Raw genomic sequence first — 27456 nt, 5'->3', positions numbered from 1 at the left:
TATGATTATTTTGTTGACTATATAATTCACTTAATGGTTAAAGTTTAAAATTTTCATTAATTACCCGTGTAATACACGGGCCTCAATCTAGTGATAAATATATAAAAATGTAGTGATTTTTAGTGTAAATATATGATATATACGGGTATATGGTAGGAAATAGGTTGTGGATGCTCTAAACGTTTTTATAATGTATTATAGGTATATAAAAATAAAATATATTAAAAGTAAAATAATCCAAGCTAAATTGAGCCAAACCGAGCCAGTTTGGCTTGTTATGAACTGGACTGAGCTAAGCTCACTTTCTAACGAAGCCTAGCCAGCTCAGCTCAATTTCAAATCGAGCCATCTTGAGCGAGCTTTTTTCAAGCTGAAACCGAGCAAGCTTCAAGCTACGAGCTTTTTGAAAACGCTACTTTCAAAATTCTCTTATTCCGAGACGGTCTAATATACTAATAACTTGCTTATTTATAAATAACTAATGTACAATTCACACCAACAACTTGATCATATTAAAATTTGGGTGAAATTTGTTTTTATTGATTCTCTCACCTTCTTCGATTGAAATCAAAATTATTATATTATAAGAATATATTTTTTTTTATATGAGCAATAAAATAAAATAGATTCAAATTCTTTTATACATTCTAGAAAATTATCCAACGGTTAAGATTGACGATCGAGAAATTTTGAACTTTATCACCATGGAACGGTGGTGGGTGGGTAGTAGGTAGTAGAGGTGAGCAGTTTAACCGTCATAACCGTTAAATTGAACCATAACTGATATAACTAAGCAGATTAGATTTTAACCGATAACCGACATAACCGTTGGATCGGTTTAATGAATTTTTAAAAACCGCCAAATATCGGTTTTGGTTAAAGATAATTCCAAAATCGCTATAAGCGAACCGACCTGTTTATTTAACCAACATTATGTTTGGGATTAACTTCCTTTGGATTATATCATTTTGATGTTTTCGATTCAACGTTTATTATCAAGTTAAGTTAAATTTCATTGTTGAATTATATATTGTCATTATTTATTTTGAATATTTGGTATTAATATTATGGATTATATACTTTGTTTGATTATGTCATATCATTTTTTTTGTAAAAAATGGTACCAAAATTTTTGGCCCAGTTACATTGTTTTGGTTACAGCTAATCGACCCATAACCGACTCACTATAACCTACAAAACCGATTAACCAAAACCGCTATAATGGGTTGATTATGGTTAAGGTTATCTATTAACCGACATGTCGGTTATAGTTATGGGTTTGGCTTATAACTGTCCCAAACCAACCCATGCAATGGATTATATACTTTGTTAGATTATGCCATGACGTTTTTTTTTTTGTAATAAATGGTACCAAACTTTAGGCCAAGTTACATTGTTTTGGTTACGGCTAACCAACTCATAACCGACTTACTATAACCTACAAAATCGATTAACCAAAACCGCTATAGCGGGTTGGTTATGGTTAAGGTTATCCATTAACCGGCATATCAGTTATGATTATGGGTTTGACACAAAACCGTCTTAAATTGACCCATGTACACCTTTAGTAGGTAGTGCCTCGGCTACTCATGGTACACCTCCGCAACCCCCTATTTCGCTCTCAGGGAATCGATTCCAGGTTTTAGAACCCGTGGACACATCAAAAAAATATACTAGTTCAGCCACCATATTCCCATTTATTGCAACATTTTTTTCTTTTTAATAATTTTTAAATAAATAAACCATCTTTTTCATTTTTTTACTCACTCTCTGCAAACATAAGCACAAAAGTTGAAGAATTTCGGGTATTTCTTGGATGTAAAGTACTCCAAAAGTAGTGGGTAACACGGAGAACAATCTCAAATCCACCAAAAACTAATATGAAAACTCGAAAAGTTTAATCCGAAAACCATAAAAGTTGAGCCGAAAGCTCTGATACCACTTGTAGGTCCATTGGAATGGATCTAATAACACGGAGAACAGTCTCAAATCCACCAAAAACTAATATGAAAACTCGAAAGGTTTAATCCGAAAACCACAAAAGTTAAGCCGAAAGCTCTGATACCACTTGTAGGTCCCTTGGAATGGATCTAACAACTTTACTTGGATCAATCCGTGTTGTTAGCTAGCGGAAATCATTAACAACACTCTGATCTCGATCGTAGTTTGTAAGAAAAAAAAGAAGGATAGTGTTTGGTGAGAAAAAGTTTGTCTTTATTTCCAAGAGAGAGAGAGAGAGAGAGAGTTTTATTTCCAAGTGGGTTTTGTGAGAGTTGGTTGGTTGCGGAGAAATGGGTTAAGTGACTCTTTATATAGAGTCCCCATTTCTCCAACTTTTACATTTCGTCCTTACAAAATAAACATATTGAGATACGTATTATCTCTACTAAAAGCAAATATAAATATATAAACAATCATAATCCTAATATAGAATATTAGCCCTACATAAATATTATAAACAAAAAATGAAACCCATCTCTGTAAAACAGGGGATAAAATCTAGTGTGTGTATATATATATGTATATTTATTAAAAAAACTATATTTTTAATATAAAAACAACACCAACACATTTCTAATAAAAAAATCACAATTTCTGTTGTATCATATTACTCTTTTTACGAGTTATCGAATTTATATTTTAATTAAGGCTTAATTGTTTGATCGCGTTCAATTAAAAAAAACTTTAATGATTCTCGAAGACGTTCCTGATACACAACTAATAAATTGAATTAGAACCATTAAATTCTAATCGAATTTGAAGTTTATCTGAGTATGATTCATTTAGGACATGTTTGGGATTGAGTTTGAAAACACTTTATTGTCTTATTAGATTTTTCAAAAAGTCAATAAGCTAAATGGTGTTTGGCAATTACAAAAAAACCTTTTTATTTTTTCTTTTGAAAGGGTTAACAAGCAGTTTTCCAAATGCCTCAAATCCTGGCTTTTTAAAATGGCTTTTTAAAAAACCATAAACACTTTTCAAACTCAATCCCAAACATCCAACCCTAAAAAGTAAAAGAGAAACAATTTCCATCATCCTTTTATCAACTGTAAGCTAAACCACCATTACCATTTAAAAAAAACCAGATCAGACACCAGTAACGGAATCGGTCGCTCTTACAAACATTTAAAAATTTAGGCTTAGGATCCTCCTACACCACATATGATCCTCACACACCATTTTTTATCCTATACGGCTCGTATAGGGCTGTACGGTCGTATAACACCTGAATTGTGTCAGTTTGTGTCTGATGATGCCGGCCATCATTTATAGTGCCTCGTATAGGCCTATATGGGTCGTATGGGCCTATACGGTTGTGTATATATATATATAAAATGTTTTTTTGATATATTATCTAACTTGAGTCATAATTTTTAGCAATTTTAAGCGTTCTTATTTTCGACCCTTTCATGTGTTGTATAGCACCACTGGAAATCTGTCTATACGAATACGGCTCGTATAGTCGTTTTCCGGCAGCGATTAACAGTGGTCAAAAGGCAGTCTGAATTTTTCTACAAATGTTTTCTATACGGTCGTATAGCCGACCCTATAGGTTTTATGGTTTGTCAGAGAGCAATATGAACCATTTAACGCCTATACGGCTCGTATAGGTCTTTACTGTCGTATGAGCTGCAAAAAGTTGTTTTTTTTGTCCCCTTTGGCAGTCATTCGTATCCTATACGGCCGTATTGGCCTATACGAGCCGTATAGACATGTGAGAGTGGTGTATGTGAATCAGATCCTAAAATTAATAAAAAAATATATAAAAAGGCGAGAACATAAACATACAAATACAAACATCATGTTAAAATCAAATCTTGAAAAATGCAGCATGAAACACTCCCAATGGTCATGTTCACATTCATTTAAACAAGAGTTTAACCAACACACTCGTTGAACACCACAATGTGGTTAGAGTGCTATTACCATTTCTTGATTACTGCTCCACTGGTGTTTAAGACTATCCACTGTCCCAACAAACCATTTAAAAAAAAACAATTTTCTCTCTTCTATCTATACAGCCCAACTCAATCTAATATTTTACTCACTATCATAACCGAACCTAAACCAACATTTTATTATAAAAAAATGCTTCATTTTTTATAAAATTTATGTCAAAATGTTCAATATTTTTTATAAATAAAACCGTGACGATACACACTATTTAAAAACGGTCAAAAATTGTAACTTTCATGAAAAAATAGTTATTTATAAAGGTTTGGTTGCAAACTTAGGTTGCTGGAACAACCTATGTTGCAAAAAAATTTCCAAATTTTTAATTAAAACTAGTAAAATTATCCCGCGCTTCGCGGCGGATTTGTATAAGCTCGGTTAAAAAAGTAGATAAAAACATGTTGAAGGTATGTTTAGAAATCACGTAAATTTACGTACGTTGTTGTATGGTAAGATTTCGAAATCGAATTAGTTAACTAGTTTTTTTGAACGACCAACTAAGTAACGTCGGGTACTCCGTACGCGCCCCCCATTGGCTAAAGGTAGCCCGAGCCGGCCACTAGTCCGGACGGACGGAGCCTCTAGCGGTCCACCTATTGAGGGATTAACCAGATAAAACCGGACCCCCACGTCCGCCATATGGCACGACAGCGAGCAGCCGGTAAAACCGGGTGAGATCAGGACTCGAACCCTAGCAAGCCAGGGTCATCCCTCATATCTCCCATATAAATTGGTGATAATGAGGTTTGAACCCCCTACCTCTCACTTGTAAAGTGAGTGCTCTACCATTGAGTCACATCCAATTATATAATTAGTTAACTATTTTAATTAACAAAAATATCAAGTTTATTTAACTAAATATAGTATTGAACTCACCATTCTAAAAATTATTTTGTTAAATGATACATATATATTAATGTCAAATTCTGATATATCATCGTTATGGCTTGCACGGTAAAAAATATATTATCCTAAACTAAAGGAATTAATGCAAACCTGATAAAAAAATAATAAACTATGTAGCATTCGAAACTACATAGAATAAATGTGGAAACGATAAACTTCTACCATAAAATTCAAACATAATCAAAAGGAACAAAAAGTATATCAACCAAAACTATAAGAAGTAAATATACCGATATTAAACTTCTATCGTGGCAAAATAGATTTGCTATTATATATAGTATAATGCTATTTTATTAGTTCAAATAACATAATTGAATGTATAACAACAAATTTTATTTGTGGTGTCAGTGGCAAGTGAAATTACAATTTTAGGGCCATACATGTTTAGTTTGTTTTGCATAATAATAATCGGATGATAACACATGATAGTAGGGATGAGATCGGTACCGTACTAGTATCGACCGGTCTCGGTCTCGAAAATTCCAGTCCAAAAAATCGCAATTTTTTTCTACCAGTACCGAAATTTTCGGTTCGGTACCGGTAATGAGACGGCACCGGTGTTGAAGGTAAAAAAATCGGGAAATACCGGTACCAATACCGAAACTCAAAACTTTAATACCGATTCAGTATCGACGGTACCAAATTGGTACCGGGTTGTGTACGGTACCGGTCCAAATTTGCTCATACCTGGATAGCAGGGACTAAACTTGTTAACAGAGATATTTACATGGGCAAGTACAAAACTGTTACTGTAGCAAGACCTTATGCTTTAATATATACCTTATGCTTTAAAAGTTTGCCTGCCATTTCAGTTTCTGTTTTCCGATCTCCAACTTATACTCCTCCTCACGCCGATCCCCTTTTCAGATATCGTCTACGGAACATTGCTGCTTCTTTTCACATACGGTTCGTCTTTTCAACTTATTCTAACTAACCAGAATTGCTAACCACATTATTTTTAAGAAATTTTATTTGAATAATATACTTGTATATTCTACCTTCTCATTCATTTTTTAACTCACTGATTTTGTTCTCTTAAAAACAGAAACATGGCATCAACTATAATCACCAAGTTTGGTCACTTACAAATCCCACTTGAAGACGTAGTGAACGCCACCAACAACTTTCATCAAGATAACATCATCGGGCATGGTGGACTTGGAACAGCATACAAAGGACAACTCTTACAGTCCGGGAAGCTGATCAAGGTTTCCGCGCTGAAGTTAGATCGTAGGCAAGCAGGGGAAGGAGGCGTCGAGTTCTGGACCGAAATATCAATGCTTTCTGATCTTAGTCATACAAATATAGCCTCTATTGTTGGATTTTGCTATGAGAAAGACGAGAAGGTCATCGTTACTACTTACGCGGCCTAAGGTAGTCTCGAAAGGCATTTGAACAACCCGAACCTCACATGGACACAAAGATTGAAGATATGTATAGGCGTGGCTCGTGCGTTGAGCTACCTCCATCATGATGAGGGGCGTGGTTATGGTGTTATACATCTTAACATCAACAGCTCCTCAATTCTATTAGACGAGAACTGGGAACCCAAGTTATCCGGTTTTAAAGTTTCTGTCAAACAATCCATTAACCGAATGCACCAGGTCATCCTTTCAGAACCTATTGGGGCAATAGGGTATCCAGACCCAGAAATTGAAAAGAGCAAAGGTGTAACACACAAGTCGGATATCTACTCATTCGGTGTGGTTTTATTCGAATTATTGTGCGGGAGGAGGGCATATATTAAGAACGAGGCGGATAGGTTTCTAGCTCGATTGGCCAAATATCATTATGAAAACGAAACCCTGCTGAAAATAATCCATCCTGATCTGAGGAATCAAATGTCCCCGTATTCACTTAGGATATACTCAAAAGCGGCATATTCTTGCATACACAAAGAGCGTGCAAGCCGTCCAAATATTCTCATTCTTGTCGATAAACTTGAGAAAGCATTGAAGCAAGCGTTAAAGTTTAAGCCGGATTTTGTAAGTGTTTTCTTATTTAACAAACATTTTGATAGTGTTGTACAACCCCTTTGGTTGTTTACTTTTACTATTATAGAAAGGGGAAAATTCCCATAGTAAGCGTTTATGAAAACATTTTTTAGGTTTTAGGTATCATTTGCAAGGAATTCCCAAAATAGGTATTATGATCTAGTCGTGACGAGTTGTTGGTATAACCAATTAAAATTTGACAAGTGTCTTTCAACTAACCGTAACGAGACGATTTACTAACCATTTACTCGTCACGACTAAATAAGTTTTATGCCTCATAATCAACGCCCACGAGTAATTCATAAGTTCTTTAGTCGCGACGAGTAGATTGTAAGGTTAAACTAGTCGCTGCGAGTTAACTACTAATAAATTACTCGTGTGGGGAATGTAAACCAGGTAAACTAGTCGTCGCGACTAAATGACTTATGAATTACTCATGGGCGTTGATTACGAGACATGAAACTTATTTAGTCATGACGAGAAAATGATTAGTGAACCTACTCGTTACGGTTAGTTTAAGGGCATGTGGCAAGTTTTAACTGGTTTTACAAACTACTCGTGTGTAATCATAAACTACTTGTCACGACTAGTTTATAATACATATTTTAGGAATTTCTTGCAAATGACACCTAAAACCTGAAAAACATTTTCATAAACGCTTATTTTGGGGTTTTTCTCTAAAAAAAGCAATAAGAAAAAAAAATTAAAACTATGATATCTTAAAACATTGTACGTACACTTGTTATTAGATAATGATTGTTATATATTGTGTTTTTCTAATTACTACTATTCATATTTTAGTTCTCTAAAGATTTTCTTTTCTTACTACTATTCAATTGCACCCATCGACCAATCTTTGCCTTATCCCTCTCTTACATGTTCCCATTAGTCTTGAAAGAGTACAGGCTGACCTAATTGTTTAATCATCTCTCATCGGCTGCATCATCATGGGATTAGGGACCTTCACTAGTTTACCGTTGGCTTTAGCTCCCGCATTGAGTTCTAGCGCTTACATACATGGCTTTGGCAAGTCTTGTATAAAAGCGCACTCGTTGGTGTTTTAATTTAAGGCGTGCTTGGTAACAAAATAGAAGCCCGACTTTCTTGGTTTGTTTTGTTTTCAAAGAGGTGGTTAAAAAAATGCATAATCAAATGCTAGTTTAAATTTATTTTATATTTCTTTGACGTAATTCCAGTTTCCTGATCTAACTATTTCTTATTTTATTCTTGAAATTTCGTTTTGTTTGAATAAATTTCGTTTTGTTTCTAAAGATTATCCTTTTAATAGAAAGATATTTCTATATGAGATGTGTGAGGTTTTTAAATTGAGATGTTTAAACTTCGAAAATAAATATATTTTTTAGTCAAATGCATTGAAAAAATGATCACCAAATTTACGGTGGAGACAATGAACCCAATTATATGGTTGAACCGATTAGCATTTAGCATAATCTATATCTATCATTACACTTACACTTTTAAAATATTCCCGGTGACAAATGAAACCCAGTAAAAATGGAAAACACAAACTCCCACCATGTGTACGTGGGGAAGGGGAGGGAAGACATTAATTGGTGGGAATGTGGAACCCATTAACATAAGATATTATTTTTCTTTTTATGTTCAGCTTTTCTTTTTGGTTATTTCAGTCCACTAAGATTCCTAAAAGTGATTACAAATATACTAAACACCAAAAATTGTTATGATACTTCTAACAAGTATCTATAATTCATATTTTGTAATCTCTTTTCCTCTTGTTACATTTTGCAGGGAAAGAACCTGGAACACTTGAAGATTCAGCTTCATGATATAAAGTTAGCCACCGGTAATTTTTCAGACAAATACATACATGGATCTAACAATTACTATACTTGGTACACCGTAGAAATCGGTCATTTTGATAACGAAAGCACTTTCTCTGTAGAAGGGAAGAGTAAAAGTGAACTACCCAAGAGACACAACACTGTAGTTATGAAACGGTTCCTTCCAGTAGATGACGAGCAAGAAGAAAACTTATTTTTTATAGAACTAGAAATGCTTACTAGTGTTAAGCATCACAATATAATCAATCTATTAGGATTCTGTGTTGAAGGTTCTGATATGATGCTTGTCACAGAGAAATTTTCAAATGGAGAACTTAGTTATTGTTTGAGAAAAATCCAAGAAATAAGTATTTTAACTTGGGAAAAACGTTTGAAAATCTGTATTGGTATTGCACATGCATTGACTTACCTTCACTTTGAGATGGAAGATAATAAAGTGATGATACACGGTAATATAAATCTAGCCAAAATTGTGTTCAACGAGAATTTGGAGGCAAAGATTGAAGACTTTGAATTGGCGGTATTCCTGCCTCCAAATCAAAAAGACGAATTTGTATACAGAAAAACATATATTGAATCATGGTACCACGTAGATCCAGAATATGAGAATACCGGTAAGTTAAAAAGAGAGATAGATGTGTATAGCTTTGGAGTAGTTATGTTTGAAATTGTATGTGGAAGGTATGCTGAAGACCAAATCTACCTTAAGGAAAGTGATAATGGTCTTGTTGATGTGGCAAGACGAAACTTCTGCGCGGGAACACTAGAGGACATGATAGATACTACACTAAAAGAAAAAAATGGTATAATGAGTTGCTTTCCAAATAGAAGAACCAACAAGGATTCTTTGCAAACATTTTTAAAAATTGCAAACCAGTGTGTGATAGAGACTCAAGACAAACGTCCAACAATGAAAGTTGTTCTCAAGGAACTTGAAAAAGCATTATTCTTCCAAGTAAGTCACATGTGTATATATATATAAATTTAATTTAATTCAACCATTAAATGCATATATTACTTTAGTGCATAAGGATTACATATAAATTGCTACATTTTTAATAGCTAAATTATATATTACATGGAATTGATCTTGAAAGACTTGACACATAGACATCAATGTCGATCCAAACTGAAACGGTTGCCCTAGCTTGGTTGAAGCTTATGGGGGACCTTGCCGATTGCTGTTTCATTTCGATTAAAAATGTGTGTAATCCATTATAACGTTGTAATATTTTTATCATCTGTTAATTTACGTAATCTTAATTTTATGCTTCACTAACAAATTTGACCTACAATCTATTATTAATTTGGTGGTTTTTAAGGCATTATCTTTGAACATCAGTTTCGTAAACATCTTATCATCTATAATTATATTATCAGTTTCTTCTTTGTTTTATAGTTTTTTCTCTTTTTCAAATAAATATAGATATTAGTTTTTACAGGTTGAGGGAGTACAACAGTTAGATAAAGATCAAGTTGTCAAGGAACTTGATGCACCAACTCATGAACTTCTTGTAAGACCTTCTGTTTTTTTTCCCTCAATTATTTTTGTCACTAAAATTTATTTTTTAAGGAATTGCAATCTACAAATTGAATTTGTTTTTCATCACCGAATTTATAGTTTTTGTCTCCAAATTTGTAGTCTTTCATCACCAAATTGTAGTTTTTAGCATTAACTTTTTTTTTCTTTATTTTATTTTAAAGGTTGAGCAAATACAACAACCAGAAAATGATCAAGTTGTCAAGGAACTCGAAATACCATCTCAGGAAATTCATGTATGACCTTCTTTCTGTTTCTTTTTTTTTTCACTTGATTATTCTTTCTGGTAATTTTTTCTTAAAAAAGTGAAATCTATAAATTGAATTGGAATTTGACGAAACTTCAATATATATAGTAAATTGTTATTTATATTTTTAAATTGAAACAATAATCTAAAAATGATTAATAAATCGATTATAAGTTTCACACTAATAACATCAGAGTATAACTATGAATTGTCTGCGATATCTAAACACTTAAATAACTGACTACTCCATAATATAAGAGTTGATATATACATTATACAAGTTATTCATGACCTTTTGTTTAAATTATTGATAAAAATAAAACTATGGTATTACATAAAATATTGAAATTTGTTATCAAGGGTTAATTTGATCAATTTATACAATTCAATTTAAGTTGTAAATAAAGAATTCAAACCCATGGATTGGAAGTGGCAAACAGTGAAAATACTAGATAACGTGGGCATATGATGGCAAACGACTACATTGTTTTTTCTTCTTGCCTGGGTTGTTGCATGATTAATAAGGTCGTTTTAGTAAGGTTTAGAGGACGTGACAGTTTTTTAATATTATGGTTTGGGTATAATGTGGGCCTAAGAACGTAAACAAGGGATGAGTGACCCGATTATGGTCCGAGTATCCTTTAATTACCCGTTATTATTATTATTATTATATAATAAAAGACAACTTCGCAATGGTTCAATTAGGCCACTTGGCGGCACTTTAGTGGCCGGCGAAATTCTTTTGTTTTGGGTTCGGTATCGTAACGAGTATAAAGTAAACCGACCAAATGACAGTTTATTTTCTCTTTTTTGTTTTAGTTCACCGTAACGAACGTGACGGAAACCGGGCTATAAAAGCATTTACGTCCTACCCATCAAATTATGTGATTGCGATTTTTATAATGTAGGGATTGGTTTAGGGTGTTGTGACTCATGTGAGTGATAGAGAGAAATGCAGTGATTTTTCTGTATATTTGAAAAGTTAGTGTTCGCACCCTATAATTTTTTATTATATTTTGAAAGTAGTTCCGAATAAAAGAAAAAGAAATGGTAATGATAAAGATATATAAAAATATTATTTAATTGAAGAATTAATTTCATATATGCCCTTACAAACAACATAAATATCATATACCCAAACAAAACTTGAAATATCATATATGCTCTTACAAAGTAACTAAAATATCATATATGTCCTTATAAAACAGTTAAAATATCATATATACCCCTATTCATTAATAATAATTTAATAAATAACGATTTTATCGTTATTTTTCAAAAAAATTAACTTTCATATATACTCATTTTTAAGAATATACCATTCTACCCCTTGCAATTACATAATGTGTTTACACCCTATATTATTATTTTAATTTTAATTGACTTTTCTCACCGTTAACGACAACCAAAATGTCTCTCGTCATTTCTTCAAAATTGCAAACTATTAGTAGACTTATCACATCGAATGGTGTACATTTTAAACCTTTTATCGCATCTAATCAAATTAGAGTAATATGGTCATTTTTAAATTTTTTTTAATGAACTAGGTATGTATAATATATTAATAACTTTGCAATGACATATATGATATTTTTAGTTTTGCATGGGTATATATGATATTTTCATCATTTATAAGGGTATATATGAAATTGACCCTTAGTTGAAAGATGGGTGGGTGTGGATGGATTATGGCTAAAGTCGGTGTTGATTTTGTAATTATGATGACTATTGTGTATTTAGGGCTTTTGTTTTATTGGAGTTACAGATGGAGGCAACATGTGTTGAGTGGTAGTAGTGGTGGTGGGTGGAGGCGATGGCAATTGGTGAGTGGTGGTGGTTGTTTGGTTTTTTGATAGTAGGAGTGGTGGTTTTTTTTGATGAAACAATACGTTCAAAGAAAAAAAAAGAAAGAGAGGTGTTTGTGTATGTATGTGAGAGAGAGAGAGATATTTTATTTTTGTTAAATTTAAATGTGTTTTAGGTTTAATTATTAAATAATGTGTAAATTTACAAACCATGTGCCTGGATTTAACGAGAAATCTTAACAGGGTTAGGGTTAAAGGACAAAACTTGATAGACTTTTTAAACATGTTTTATGTTATTAAGTTTGTTAAAGAACGACCATTGAAAAAATGATCAAACATAAATGACATCTTTTGCTATTATGTCATTCCAAAACCTAACCCCCTTATCAGGCTATCACCAGAAGTCCAAAATCAAGTCGGTCATGCTTAGGGATTGGAAATGCCCTCTGCCATTGCCGCACCACGGCTCCGATGCCGTCTAGATCTGGGTCGTAATAGGTATGACTTCTACCACCATCGCCGACTAGCCCGTCAGCTAGATCTAGGTTGTAATCTTTGGTATTGGTGGTTGGTGACCCCAATTTTTCTTCTCTCGGTGAGTGACAATGGTTTAGTGGTGCTTGTTGTAGGTGCGGTTGTGCGTGTGTAAGAGATGGTAACAGACTTGGTGGTGGTGATAGGCATTGATGGTGGTGGCACACAGTGGATTGGCGGAGGTTGGATGGTGGCTAGCGGTGATGGTGTGGGGGTGGGTGGTTATGGTGAGGGTGTTGGTGGTGTATACTTTGGAGAAGAAAAAAATTAATAGTGAAAGTTCATCAAGAGAGAGAAAGAGTGTGTGTTGGTTTAATATTTTATAATTCTTTAAATTTATTTATTAAAATGTTTTATAAATAAATGGATAAATTGACTAATCAATGCACATGACCAAATTTAACAAGAAAAACTAGCGAAGGAGTTAATGTTAAAGGATAAACAGTGTAATATTTTAAAATAAACCGTAAAGTACAAATCAGGTTATTTTTTAAGATAAATGACAAACAATGAATTTTGGTACGAACATAAATAACAATCTCTGTAATTTTGTGTTAATTTTACTAAGCTAATACAGAGGTTTATATTCCTTTCATACTAACATATAATCTAGCTAATAATAACTATCCTTAATAATTTAATTTGGTTTAATAGATTGTAAACTTTCAAGTATTTGGGCCTAATTTAGAACTAGGTAAATTATAAATGGTTGTGGGCTTGGGAAATGGCCTTGAACCGTAAGAAGAAAAAATAAAAGAAAAGGAAAGGGTATTATAATCAAACAAAGGGTATTTAGAGCATTCACATCTTATCCTCCAAAATTACGTGAGGGGAGTTTACAAGTTATACGGTGGTGTTTTGAGTGGTTGTGATCATAAATTATATGGTGGAGAGAGAAAATGTAGTGATTTTTTGTAAATTTGAGGAAACAAAGTTTTTCCACATTTATTTTTTAATATTTGTTAAATTGGTTGTGAATATATGAGAAAGAAAACTGTAATGATAAATGTATAAAAAATATTATTTCATTAAGCATGAAAGAGAAATATAGTGTTTTTTAGTTTAATTATAGATATGAGGATCAGTGATAGGTTGAGAATGCTCTTAGGTCGTCCAATCAATGTCGTCTCTGGTTCTCCTCATAAATATGAACCACACAACTTCAATTTCAGTTTCCTTGTGACATTTTAATTAATTTGTAGCAATAGCAGCAGGAGCAGCAGCTAATTATAATTAAGAAGTTGGAACAAATGAAGATTCCTCTGGCTAATATTAAACTAGTGACGGATGATTTTTCTGAGGCATACAGAATTCGGAATTTTGAGGATGAGTGTACTATGTACAAAGCAATACTAAATTATTCATCCGTTGAAGGGAATGTGGTCATAAAACGCTACCCTTCTGGAAGTAAATTGTACGGAGAAAGAGAGTTTTTTAGAGAAATTGAAGTGCTCAGCAGTGTTAAGCATCCCAACATAGTCACCATACTTGGATTTTGCTTTGAAGCTTCTGAGATGATCCTTGTCTTTGACAATCTTTCCAATGGAAGCCTTGGTGGGTGTTTGGGGAAGGTCAACGACATGTGTGTTTTAAATTGGGAAAAACGTTTGAAAATCTGCACTGATGTTGCATGCGCGTTAAAGTACATTCACTATGAGATGGAAAACCAAAAGATGATAATAAACCGTGATATATGCAGCGACAACATCATGTTGGACAAGAACTGGAGGGCACAGATTGTTTATTTTGGAGACTCTGTGTTCCTGCCTTCAAATCAAAAAGATGAAACTCTCTCTATTAGTTGGATTGGCAGGATACCCCACACAGATCCAGAATATAAGAAGACTTATAAGTTGAAAAGAGAATCAGATGTTTATAGTTTTGGAGTAGTTTTGTTTGAAATTCTATGTGGGAGGAGAGCCGATGACCCAATTTACGTTAAAGAGAATGAAGTAGGGCTGGCCTCTGTGGCAAGACGATGCTATTGCTCGAGAACAATACAGGGCATTATTGATCCTATAATAAAGGAAGGAACAGGTGAAAACAATTTTGTTCTAAATAGCGGACCCAACAAGGATTCCTTGCACACATTTATTGAAATTGCATATCAGTGTGTGATAGAAACTCAAGACCAACGTCCAACAATGAAAGTGGTTGTCAACGAACTTGAGAAAGCCATATTCTTTCAAGTGAGTCATTGTTCTAACTTCACATTATAGATCTTAAGAAGTAGCCATTGTGATTTAATTAAAAAAAATTATGTAAACTGCTTTATAACACTAAATTATAATTAAAAAAGCACAAACAGTTAAAAAAACTTCTAGAATTTCTAAGTTTACTTTCATGTATGGTTGTTGGTTAACATTTTTAGACTGTAATTTAAGACTTTACTGGACTATTGATATGAAAGTGTCAAAAAAAGGAATATGATCAAAGTTCAATTTAGAACTTTTGAAAACTCAGCAGAAGGCATATTTAAGGATAAAAGGACATTTATCATGCTTGTTAAAATCATATTTGTTTGAAGTCTATGATATAATCAAATTTTAATTTCATCATCATTTTATAGTTTTCATAAAATATTTAGCCGTGGTAAGTTATTATAGTTTCTGTACAATTTCCATCACCATTTTAAACACCAGCAAAGCCACCTCATTACTTTTTTTTATTAACCAATTTGTATTCATTCATTAATCATTACTAACATGTCTTTTAACAATTAATCGTTTTCAACCATCAAAATTTATTTTAACAACCTATTGCTATCAACATATGTATTTTATTTGGTGTGTTTTGTCTGACAGAACAACAAGATGAACAACCCCAGAATTTCACTTGAAGCCATAAAAGTAGCCACACAAAACTTCCATAATGACAATTGCATTGGCGGAGGAGGATTTGGGAGAGTTTTTAAAGGAAAGCTTCAAGACGGTGATGAACTTAAAACCATAGTTGCAAAGCGACTGGATACAAGGTTTGGTCAAGGGGAGCAACAATTTTGGAATGAGCTCCAAATTCTCTTTGAGTATAAGCACGAGAATGTAATTGGTCTTATTGGCTATTGTGATGAAAAAGATGAAAAAGTCATTGTATATGAGTACGCACCCAAAGGAAGCCTAGATAGGTATTTGAAGGATGTTTCTCTTACATGGGTGAAACGACTTATTATATGCATTGACGTTGCAACTGCGTTATATTTCTTACATGGAGGAGTTGGAAAACAAGCAAAGGTGATAGACAGGGACATTAAAATTGCTAACATTCTACTAAACCATGAATGGAAAGCAAAACTTGGTGATTTTGGGCTTTCCTTAATAAGCCCAATAACTCATAAAACGGAGTATGTTATCGATTATGCATGTGGCACACCTGGATACGTGGATCCACTTTATGAAAAATCAAGATTCCTAACCATAGAATCTGATGTTTATTCATTTGGTGTGGTTTTATTTGAGATCTTGTGTGGAAGATCGACGTTTGAAATCAAAAAACATAAAGGCCACTATCTACCGGAGTTCATTAGAAACAAATTTGAAGAAGGTAAGCATGATGAAGTGGTGTTCGAGCAAATAAGGGAACAGATTGTGCCTGAATCATTGGCTACATTTCAAGAGATTGCATACCAATGCTTATATCATGAAAGAGAAAAACGGCCGACAACAAAAAGAGTTCTAACACAGCTTAAGAAGGCACTTGAAATTCAAGTAAGTTTTAAATGCTTTAATATAATCAAAAACTTCAGTTTGTGTTCACCATAAAAAGTTATTTATGCCATCAATCTATTAAGAACATGAAGAAACTTACAACATACATACATACATACTGTCACACCCCAATTAACCTACGGCGGAACATGCCGGGACGAGACATTGATTGTATCATAGCTCAGAAGACACTATGTAATTACACGTGTCAATATCTAAATTATTATTTCACATAAACCATACATTAAAGCACAATAATACATAGTTCTCAAAACAGTTACATATATCAATAATAAACTTAAATTAAATAGCATTCTTCACATCATCGAGCAACCTAAGGTATCACTACTTCAACAATCTTGAAGTCATCCAATAAAGCTACCTGCGCCATGCGTGAAAATACATATATTTGTCAACATAAAGTTGAGCAAGTAAACCACGGTTTTGAGTATATATAATAATAAAATGACAATTCCATGCGATAATCGTAAATCACTACAATTAGTGTAACAATAAATAAAAGTTGTCTTTTCAACCGAATCACATAGATAAGGGTTTACTCCGACGACGTATGATCATACTAATGAGGATGAGGATGAGGATGAGGATACCAACCAACATAAAGTAAACACATAGTCACATTTGCACATATCAACTAATCGAGCAAGCTCAATTACGCATATAGTGGAATCATAGTGAAAACAATAATTTAATTGTGAACGCATAACGCCCCCAAAATTGTAAAGCGGTAAAAAGGGGGATGCGAATTTACTTACCTTATAGAGTAGGATAAACGAGGACGAGATAATAGAAGAAAAAGGCTGGGATGGAAAACAATCAAGCTTCCCGATATTTGCCGACAATTACTCCTAGATGTTAATAACAAGGATTAAATATAATCATAGCGGAATACTAATATTTATGACGGGTTTTGAGATTCGATAAAATATTATTAGGTACACAAGGGTTATTGTTATATTTATAAATGTTATTGTTATCCTTTTTATTTTTATTATTATTATTATTACTAATATTATTATTCATGTTCAATATTTTACAAAGTGATATAAAAGTTGGAAAAGTTAATACGTACATGAATCTTTAAAATGAAAACAATTTGTATTATTAAACGAGTTATCATTACATATATATATATATATATATAAGATTTATGAAGAACAACAAGTCTAGAGGTTCGGTATATCCAAACTTCGTTTATTAAAAGTTATAAACATAAATTAATAAAAAAAATGTTTAAAGGGGTTTAAAAAAATAAATACAAAAACCGGGTCAAAGGAGGCATGAACCTGCGCCTGGACCGGTTCCAGGGTTTTAACACCACATGCACCAGCCATTGGGCTGGTGTGTTGATTTGTTAAATATATCAGTTCGTTTAAATGTAACCAGATACTCCCAGAACACATATTAACCATAAACCCTAGATCTTTAAATCGATTCAACCTTTTATGGTTTGTTAAAATTTGTTTAGGGTTAATGTTCCATGACAGATTGCGATTCTAGGCATACCTTTTAATTGGATTAGAACAGCTTGTAAGATAGCGAATTCGATCGAGCTATTTGCGGCCAAAAGAGGAGAGGTTTAAGTGACGGGATGCTAGTGTTAACTGAATTGGTTATGGGGGAAAGGATTGCGACGGTGCAAATTAATTGAGTTATTACGAGGGGATTATATAAAATCCCAAATTAGGGTTCGTTCGGCTTTAATATGGTAAACCGATCAAATTAAGAACGAATTAACGTGTGTTTACCTAAATTGGGTGTCGGTCAATAGATTATACGGCCGAATATGCTAATTGCCTAACTTAATTGATAATAGTGAGCGGGAATTTGAAAGTTTTAAAAGGTTTAGGGCCGCCGGGTCGGGTTGAGGGGTTTGGGTCGGGTTTGGGTCAACTGGTTGGACCAGTGGGTGGTTTGGGTTATAATGTATTATTTTAATATCATAATTTACAGATTAAGCCCCTGGAGTTTATAGATGGAAACGAGAATGGGTTATAGTTTGAGTTTGGGTGGAAAATGTCAAGTTTCGTAAGTTTGAATATTAAACCATTTAATAATAAAACAAAAACTTTTTTAAAAGAAAATATACTCAATAAATGCATCGGTTTTATTAAATGAGTGACCGGAACCCTTAAACGGGTTGGGTTTGATTACAAGGATATAAAAAAATGAAAACCCGAAATGTTACACATACATACATACATACATACATACATCAGAATATATATTTAATTTGACCGAATAAAGGTGGTGTGCAAATGCTTATGTACAGGTGTATTGAACTTATAGAGTTTAGTATTAATTGCATTTGTAAGTCACTGTATTCTCAATCCTTTTTACGTGATAAACAGAACATGGCATTAACAATCACCAAGTTTTCTCACTTACAAATCCCACTTGAAGTCGTAGTAGAGGCCACCAATAACTTTCATCATGATAACATCGTCGAACATGGTAGATTTAGTATCACATATAAAGGACGACTCTTGCAATCTGTAAGGTTGATGAATATTGCTGCACAGAAGTTTGATTGTAAGCACGTGGAAGCAGACCTTGAGTTTTTGAGGGAAATTTCAGTGCTTATTGATCTCAAGCATACAAATCTGATCTCTATTGTTGGGTTTTGTGACGTGGAAGACGAGAAGGTCATTGTAACCATGTATGAGGCCAACAGATGTCTCGGGCCGCATCTAAGCAACCCCAACCTCACATGGGCGCAAAGATTGAGAATATGTTTAGGGGTGGCTCGTGCATTGAGTTACCTTCATTATTCCAAGGGACGTGATTATGCTATTATACACTGTAACATCAATAGCGACACAATTTTATTAGACGATAACTGGGAAGCCAAGTTATCCAGTTTTGAAACTTCCATCAAACGGTCTGTATACAATAAGGACCAGGTCTGCCCTTGTGAACATATTGGCACAATGGGGTATACGGACCCAGCGATTGAAAAGACGGGAGGTGTGACCCACAAGTCGGATATTTACTCATTCGGAGTCGTTTTATTTGAATTGTTGTGCGGGAGGAAAGCATTTGTTCAAAATCAGGCTAAAAGTTTTCTAGCTCCATTAGCCAAATATCATTATGAAAACAAAACCTTGCAGGATATAATATTTCCTGATCTACAACGGAATCTGATGTCCCCGCAATCACTTCTCAGGTACTCAAACATAGCATATTCTTGCTTAAATCAGGATCGAGCACACCGCCCGAATATTGACTATATTGCTTATGAACTTGAGAGAGCACTGGAACTTCAGCTGCAACTTGAAAATATTGTAAGTTCTTTTTTTTTCTTCTTTTTTTTTTATTTTGCCGTTTATCATTCTTGCATTTCCTTTTGTTTCAATTACTCTATTTCTTTTTGTACATGGAACTAAGTCATACGTAGGGATGGTAAAAGAATTTAAACCGTACAAAAAAAAATCCAAAACATTTGGAATGGATAAGAGGGCCGGTATTTAGATATATATAACTTAATTTGAATTTTTGTGGATTTGGGAGGGATATGGTATTGTGTGATACCCGTATGATTTCCCAAACTCATTTACTTGGATAAAAAATTATTGAATTGCTAGAATTTAGCTGATTATTTGTTACTTTTAGTCCGTTTATGAGGTGAGTTTAAGATCTTATCACTAACAGGCATACCAACATGTAAGTTTTAACCACGTAAAACTACTAGAGGAATACATTATACCTGAGTGGTTTATAATGGAGTACGAAGTTGTTATTATTATGACCCAACCTATTAACGTTGGAGTGCTTGAGTTGACACGCTTTGGTCATACAATTTTTTATGTGTGTTTATCATTATGGGGTGAAGTTAAAATACAAACGAAGATAAAAATGAGAAGTGTGTTAAGGATTTTGAACAAAAATTCAAAAATAATAATTAGAAAATCATAACTCAAAATATAAATTAAAAAATTAAAACACCCAAATGTTTCCCCTGTCATTTCTGTTAAAAAAACTATGAAATATCGAGAAAAAAGACACTATTCGAAAATGAACAAACAACACAAAGATAAATAAAAAAAAGACACAACAGGTCGTAAAATTTAACATAGTGTCGAACAAAATATAACACAATATCAAGAAAAAAAACACAGTATCAAGAAAAAAAGACACAATCAGTGACGAAAATAAATATACGAAAATATATACAATGATGTTTTTTTCTCAACATTGTGTTTTGTTTTTTTGAGATTTTTTTATGTTTATTATTTATTTTTTTTTGGAGAACGAGGAAGATGGTGGAAACATTTTTGTGTTTTTTTTCATTTTCATATTTTTATTCAATTCGAATTATGATTTTTTTTATTAATTTTTCAATATCTTTTTAGGATTTTTTTTTTTGGCTAGAAATCTTTCTCATCATTTTTTGTTTTTGCCCCCCTTTGTATAATAACTTGACCCTATCATTATGCTAGTAATAATAAAAACTTAAACATTAACCTATTTTAAGACTTTTCTTTTTAGTTGCAACCTTTTGCGGCATGCTATTTTAACACTAAACGATTAACAGTTCGATTACATATTTACCATTAATCTTTTGTTTTTATAACACATTAATTATTATTAGATTAAATTACACTTTGTGTTAGGATTTATTTTAGTTTTGGTCTTTATAAATTGCACACTTAATGTAACCCATTGAATATTTGTTTCTAGCATTATATCGTTAAAATAATATATTTTTTTTGAAAACAGAAAAACAAAGAATAAAATAAAATATACAAGGGTTTGGTGTTCTTCAAAAATCCCATGGTGTATATGGACCCAGTTTATTTATGTAAGATATTGTAGTTTCTACCAGAGAAAACTCTTATTCTTAAAGAGCATCATCATATATATACAATCATTGGTTTATAAAAAACACAAAAATCCTTGAACAAGCCCTATGTATCAAAATTGGTTTTCGAGGAAACATGATCCAATTCTTGAGAATCTCTACAAATCAAACTTGGGGTTTGAGGGCACCCATTTCTTAAAATATTAACCACACAATTTCTTTGCAGGAAAAGAAGTTTGAGTACTTGAAGATCTCTGTGGCTGATATTAAATCAGCAACAAATGATTTTTCAAATACATACAGAATTGCATCTTGGTTTGATTATCGGTATGCTTTATATAGAGCAGAGCTTAAACACTTTGATAAAGATAATTCTTTATCCAAAAAGGGGAAGAACGGAGAACATTCAAAGGTAGTTATAAAACGATACCCTTCTGGAGATATGTACTTCAGAGAAGAAGCGTTTTGTAAAGAAATTGAAATGCTTAGCCGTGTAAAGCATCCCAACATAGTCACTTTACTTGGATTTTGTCTTGAAGGTTCTGAGATGATCCTTGTCACCGAAAATGTTTCTAATGGATACCTTGTTTATCATTTGGGAAACACTGACCAAATGCATATTTTTACTTGGGAAAAGCGTTTGAAAATCTGCATTGATGTTGCACATGCATTGAAGTACCTTCACTATGAGATGGAGGACCAAAAGGTGATAATAAACCGTGATATAACCAGCTATAGCATTGGGTTGGATGAGAATTTGGGGGCAAAGATTGTTCACTTTTGTTTATCTGTAATCCTGCCTCCAAATCAAAACGACGAAGCTCTCTATCTCAACTGGATTGGCAGACATGCCTACATAGATCCAGAATATAAGAAGACTAATAAATTAAAAAGAGAATCGGATGTTTATAGTTTTGGAGTAGTTTTGCTTGAAATTCTATGTGGGAGGACAGCCTTTGACCAGATTTACAAAAAGGAGAGTGCCAAAGGGCTGGCTCATGTGGCAAGACAAAGCTTCAGCAAAGGAACACTAGAGGACATGATAGATCCTCTAATAAAAGGAAAAACTAGTGAAAGCAGTTTTGTTTTAAATAGAGGGCCCAACAGGGATTCTTTGCGCACATTTATTCAAATTGCACATCAATGTGTGTCAGAATCTCTAAACCAACGCCCAACAATGAAAGTCGTGGTCAAGGAACTTGAGAAAGCATTATTCTTACAAGTAAGTTGTTCTAACTTCATCCTATCGATAAAAGTAATAACTGTGATGAATTACTGTAATGTCAAAACAAACTATTAGGTTTACATTGCTAATAACCCTTTCCACTTTCTAATATTGTATTGTGTATTCAACCTGTCAATATTAAATTTAAATCCTGCCTTATAGAGAGTATGGTTTTATGACTTTGTTGAATTGGTTTATGAAACTGACAAAAGGAACATGCATATTAAAATCATATTTTTCATTGTTTGAAGTCTATGATATCACCAACTTATCAATTTCAAGTTTGTATTTTAAAAAGTTATTGTTATATTTTAGCATTCACCAGGTTAAATATATCTTTTAACTCTTTTTTGATCTCCAATTTTTATTTTAACAAGTTATAGTTTAATATTTGTGTCTTATGGTCCACAGAAAAACAACAAAGACAACCAGAGAATTCCACTTGAAGACATAAAATTGGCCACACAAAACTTCCATCATGACAATTATATTGGCGAAGAAGGATTTGAGAAAGTCTATAAAGGAAACCTTCAAAATGGTGATGAGTTTAATACCGTTGCTGCAAAGCGATTAGATACAAGGCTTGGTCAAAAGGAAACACAATTCTTGAGTGAGCTCCAAATACTTTGGGAGTATAAACACGAGAATGTAATTGGCCTTGTTGGCTACTGTGATGAACAGAATGAAAAAGTCATTGTTTATGAATATGCATCCAAAAGAAGTCTTGATAGGTATCTGAACGATGCTACTCTGACATGGATGAAACGGCTTAGTATATGTATCGATGTCGCAAGCGCGATGGATTTCATTCATGGAAAACAAGCAAAGGTGATACACGGGGATATCAAAACAGCACACATTCTACTTAGGCATGATTGGAAAGCAAAACTTGCAGGTTTTGGGCTTTCTTTAATAAACCCAATAACCCATGAAATAGAGTATGGCATCGATTATGCATGTGGCACACCGGGATACGTGGACCCACTTTACAAAACATCAGGATTCCTAACCATAGAATCTGATATTTATTCATTTGGTGTGGTTTTATTTGAGATCTTGTGTGGAAGATCAACGTTTGAAATCCAAAAACATAAAGGCCACTATCTACCAGAGTTCATTAGAAACAAATTTGAAGAAGGTAAGCATGATGAAGTGGTGTTCGAGCAAATAAGGGAACAGATTGTGCCTGAATCATTGACTACATTTCAAGAGATTGCATATCAGTGCTTACATGTTGAAAGAGAAAAACGACCAACAGCAAAAGAAGTTTTAATGCAACTTAAGATGGCTTTGGAATTCCAGGTGAGTAATTAGTTTTACCAAAGTGGTTCCTTTGAATGCATTAATGTAAACCAAAACTTTTTACTTCTTCAGTGAGTAAAACTTTATGTATAAATCTTTTAAACAAATGATGAGTCAAAAGATGTCAAAACAAGAATGGGTCTCACGTTCTTTTTAAATTTTAACCTTTTGATAGAATTTATGCAATATTAGTAAGAGCAGATTCATCAAATTTAATTGAAATTCTGTATTTTTCTTTGTATAATTCCCATTTATACTTGTTTAAAAGGTTTTTTTATACCTAGGTACCTACAAAACCAAAGGTAAATGATCAATCAATAACGGACATAGAAGAAACAATTTCTGCCGACTATGTTGATCAGCCCAACCTGGATACGGATGAATCGCACAAAAACAACCTCTTGATATGTCTAAAAGCCAAAAGAAGGAGGTAGAGGATTATGTGCATGCATATAGGTCTCCGGCAAAAGAGGTCTTCATGACTTGGACAAGCCGACAAAGGGAATATTTTGTAGTTCTCTGTCAAGAGCTACAAATCAATCCGGAAGACATGGATGACGAAGAAGAGGTAGCCTCTTAAAAGGATGGTTTTGTTTAACTATGGTAGACGTAGTTTTTGTAACGAGTATTTCTTATGTTTAACCTTATGTTGTTTTTCAAATTGTTAGAGCTTGCCTTGTTTTTGTTTTGACTCATGCTTACGAAATGACCTTGGATTTTTGACTCTATTGCATCATGTATCTATGTATATATAGTCCTGTGCTTTCCTGATCATGATATGCTAAAAGGCATATAACCGCATGCAGATTTCGTCTAATTTTGTTTTGTTAAAACTTAAAACTAAAACAGATTTATACATACTTGAGTCACCTGCTTCATAGTTTAAGGTGGCAAAACTTAAAAGAATTAACTCACAAGTAGCCTCCACATATATCATCCTTTTGAAAAATGGATTATTCATATAAACAATTCCAATAATTTAAAAGTACATAACATCCATTCCTTGTATCGTTGTCTAACTCATGAGTAAAGTATGTTGTGTTGCAAGTGTTTTTGTGTTAAATGTTGTCAACTAGATTTCTAATGTTCATAGTAACAAAATCCTTAGGACAAAATCATATCATAGAGCCTCACTCTTTTAAAGGCAGTCAAATGAAGTGGTTTTGAAGTTTTGTGTATGAGCTACAACTATGAAAATTATAAACCTATGTTCAAAAGAATAAACTCATCTGGAAACACAATCAAAACACAAAACCATAATCATTGATAACATCATATAGAATCTAGGCCGGTTTCTAAGAGACGCATGAAATATAAAGTTATAGTTGACAAAATTCAAAACAGAAAAATGATAACCTAAACCGAAAACATCTACTCTACTTGAGCATATTCACTACTCTGCTTGTTGTGCTTCCTTGCATACCTCTGGTTCCTTAAAAACTTAGGATCAATCTATAAGCCAAAACGCAATCAAACATCATTAATAACTTTATTCTAATAAGAAAGACTAATTTCCTAACACCCAAAAAATGCTCACTGCTTTATTTAAAGCAACATATTAATCCCATTCAATAACAAGCCAACATTCATACCGGTGTTGGCTAAAAACCGAACCAAAAACCAAACATTCGGATTTAAAGTTTTTGTTTAGGTTTTTGTAGTTTTCAATTTGAATTCATTTTTATTGAATTCTTTTTTATTATTTGAACTTTAAACTTTTAGGAATGAAAACTTTGGGCACTAGCAAAAAAATATAGTCCATAACGTTAACTTTGGGCTTTAATATTTTTGTAAACTAAAAAATAACTAATATTATTACACCTATAACATTTGAAAGGCACTATATTACACCTATATATTTATTTTGAGCTTTAATACTTTGGGCTTTATTACATCTAAATTTGGGCTTTACTATTTTGGCCTTATTACACCTATATATGCATATAAGAAAATAATTAAATTGAATCATTTACTTTCTACGCGCACCAATGTTGTAGAACTAACTAGATGTTAGATATGGACTAGCGATTAATCAGTGTTAATATGATTGTAATTTGTATGTAATTTTATAAATAAAATTTTCATTTTTGAACGATTTTGATCACATAGCAATTACTCAGCAACTAATCTAGCGATTAATCGGTGATTAACCATAACCAAAACCATCAACCCTAATTCACAAATCCAACATAAAAAATAAAAAATTAAACAAAACAAAAAACAATTATACCCCTTTAGTGGAAGTGTGCATGTGCTTCTTTGGCTTCTTGATGCCGTTACATTGGGCCTTGTAAGACTGGTTATGTGTCGTGTGGTTCTTAGACTACGTACTTTTTTAATAAATTTTATGAACTTGCATGTATTTATTAAAATATAAAAAGTTGTGTGATATGTAAAAACTACGTATTGATGTATGCAAAATTCTTTGTATGAATGATGAAACGTTGCTATCTATTATAAGGACATGGTATAGACATATACTTTTATAAAAGATGGCATAAAAGTAAGGAATTCTAGAAAATAAAGATGTGACATAATAAAAAAAATTAAATAACATTAAGATAAGTGATTAAATAAATATTTTATATATTCTTAAACATTTTTAAAATATATTGGATTACCGCTAAACAAGTCGCCACGAGTAAATTGTAAGGTTAAACTCGTCGTGGCGAGTTAACTACTAATACACTACTCATATTGGGAATGTAAACCGGAAAAACTAGTCGTTGACCAAGATCTACTCGTAACGACTAATTGAGCTTTCTAACTAACATTTCAAGTTAGTCTTTTGTAAACTAACCGGTTCGATGTATTTGGTAAACAAATAACTCGTTGTGGTTAGTTTGGTAAACTATCTGTGTCTCGAAAAGTTTTAAGATCTACTCGTCGCAACTAAAGGACTTATGAGTTACTCGTGTGCATTGATCAAGAGGCATGCAACTTCTTTATTCGTGACGAGCAAATGATTAGTGAACGTGCTCGTTATGGTTAGTTTATGGCCACGTGGGAAGTGTTAATTGGTTCTACAAACTACTCGTGTGTTAACATAATATAATCGTCACAGCTAGTTTATAATACATATTTTTAGAATTTTTTGTAAATGATACCTAAAACTTCAATTTGTTTCCATAAATGCTTATTTTAGGAATTTCCCCATTCTAATAGCGCTTGTCTTGACCAAAACCCTCCGGTCTTCGGCCATAGACCTCACGCAATTCTTGATCTTCATGCTTGAAGTTGAACATATAATGTTATCGCTTTCATTCTACATAGGTGTTCATTTTAAAGGCTTATTTTGTTTTAATGTCAATATGCTTAAATATGTATACCATTATTGTCACATCGTATAATATCTATATATAAAAGATGACATGATAACTTATATGTAAATGAAGAGAAACAAAATAGATTTAAATCTTTTAAACAAGTTGCATACATTAGACCATTTGTTCATATTCTGTGATGCAATGCATTATAATTAATAATAACAATTATTACTATCATTATGATTACTCGCGTGTGGTATCGTTTAATGGGCAATTGGCATGTAAGAGCCTTTCAAAAAAAAAAATTGGCATGTAACAGTGTAATATTCGA

The 27456-nt window shown here is 32.9% G+C and overlaps 1 protein-coding gene and 1 pseudogene across 2 annotated transcripts; one reads left to right on the top strand and one right to left on the bottom strand.

The window, feature by feature from the left end:
* The first annotated feature begins 5908 nt into the window (after window positions 1-5908).
* Window positions 5909-24550, top strand: LOC143611875 (uncharacterized). Its single transcript, XM_077085994.1, has 7 exons — window positions 5909-6848; window positions 8628-9635; window positions 15611-16510; window positions 18883-19815; window positions 21559-22554; window positions 22969-23859; window positions 24144-24550. The coding sequence occupies exons 1-7, from the start codon at window positions 6459-6461 to the stop codon at window positions 24291-24293; spliced, it is 5268 nt and encodes a 1755-aa protein (XP_076942109.1). The 5' UTR covers window positions 5909-6458; the 3' UTR covers window positions 24294-24550.
* A 676-nt stretch (window positions 24551-25226) lies between these two features.
* Window positions 25227-27061, bottom strand: LOC143611876 (large ribosomal subunit protein eL29y pseudogene; annotated as a pseudogene). The gene is made up of 3 exons (XR_013149846.1): window positions 27044-27061; window positions 26090-26182; window positions 25227-25311 (listed from the first exon to the last, which is right to left on the bottom strand). The product of XR_013149846.1 is annotated as a large ribosomal subunit protein eL29y pseudogene (transcript).
* Window positions 27062-27456: the final 395 nt, after the last annotated feature.

This window comes from Bidens hawaiensis, unplaced genomic scaffold, assembly GCF_021521415.1.
Source record: "Bidens hawaiensis isolate Kalapana, Puna unplaced genomic scaffold, B.hawaiensis_p1.1 tig00032462_1, whole genome shotgun sequence".
NCBI classification, from domain to species: Eukaryota; Viridiplantae; Streptophyta; class Magnoliopsida; order Asterales; family Asteraceae; genus Bidens; species Bidens hawaiensis.
This window is presented reverse-complemented; position numbering and strand designations above follow the sequence as displayed.

Bases quoted from the DNA above. Each gene is read 5' to 3' on its own strand.
- LOC143611875 (XM_077085994.1), top strand. From the start codon at position 6,459: ATGCACCAGGTCATCCTTTCAGAACCTATTGGGGCAATAGGGTATCCA. The intron at 6,849-8,627 runs GTAAGTGTTTTC...TACATTTTGCAG, and splicing joins TAAAGTTTAAGCCGGATTTT to GGAAAGAACCTGGAACACTT. The intron at 19,816-21,558 runs GTAAGTTCTTTT...ATTTCTTTGCAG, and splicing joins AGCTGCAACTTGAAAATATT to GAAAAGAAGTTTGAGTACTT.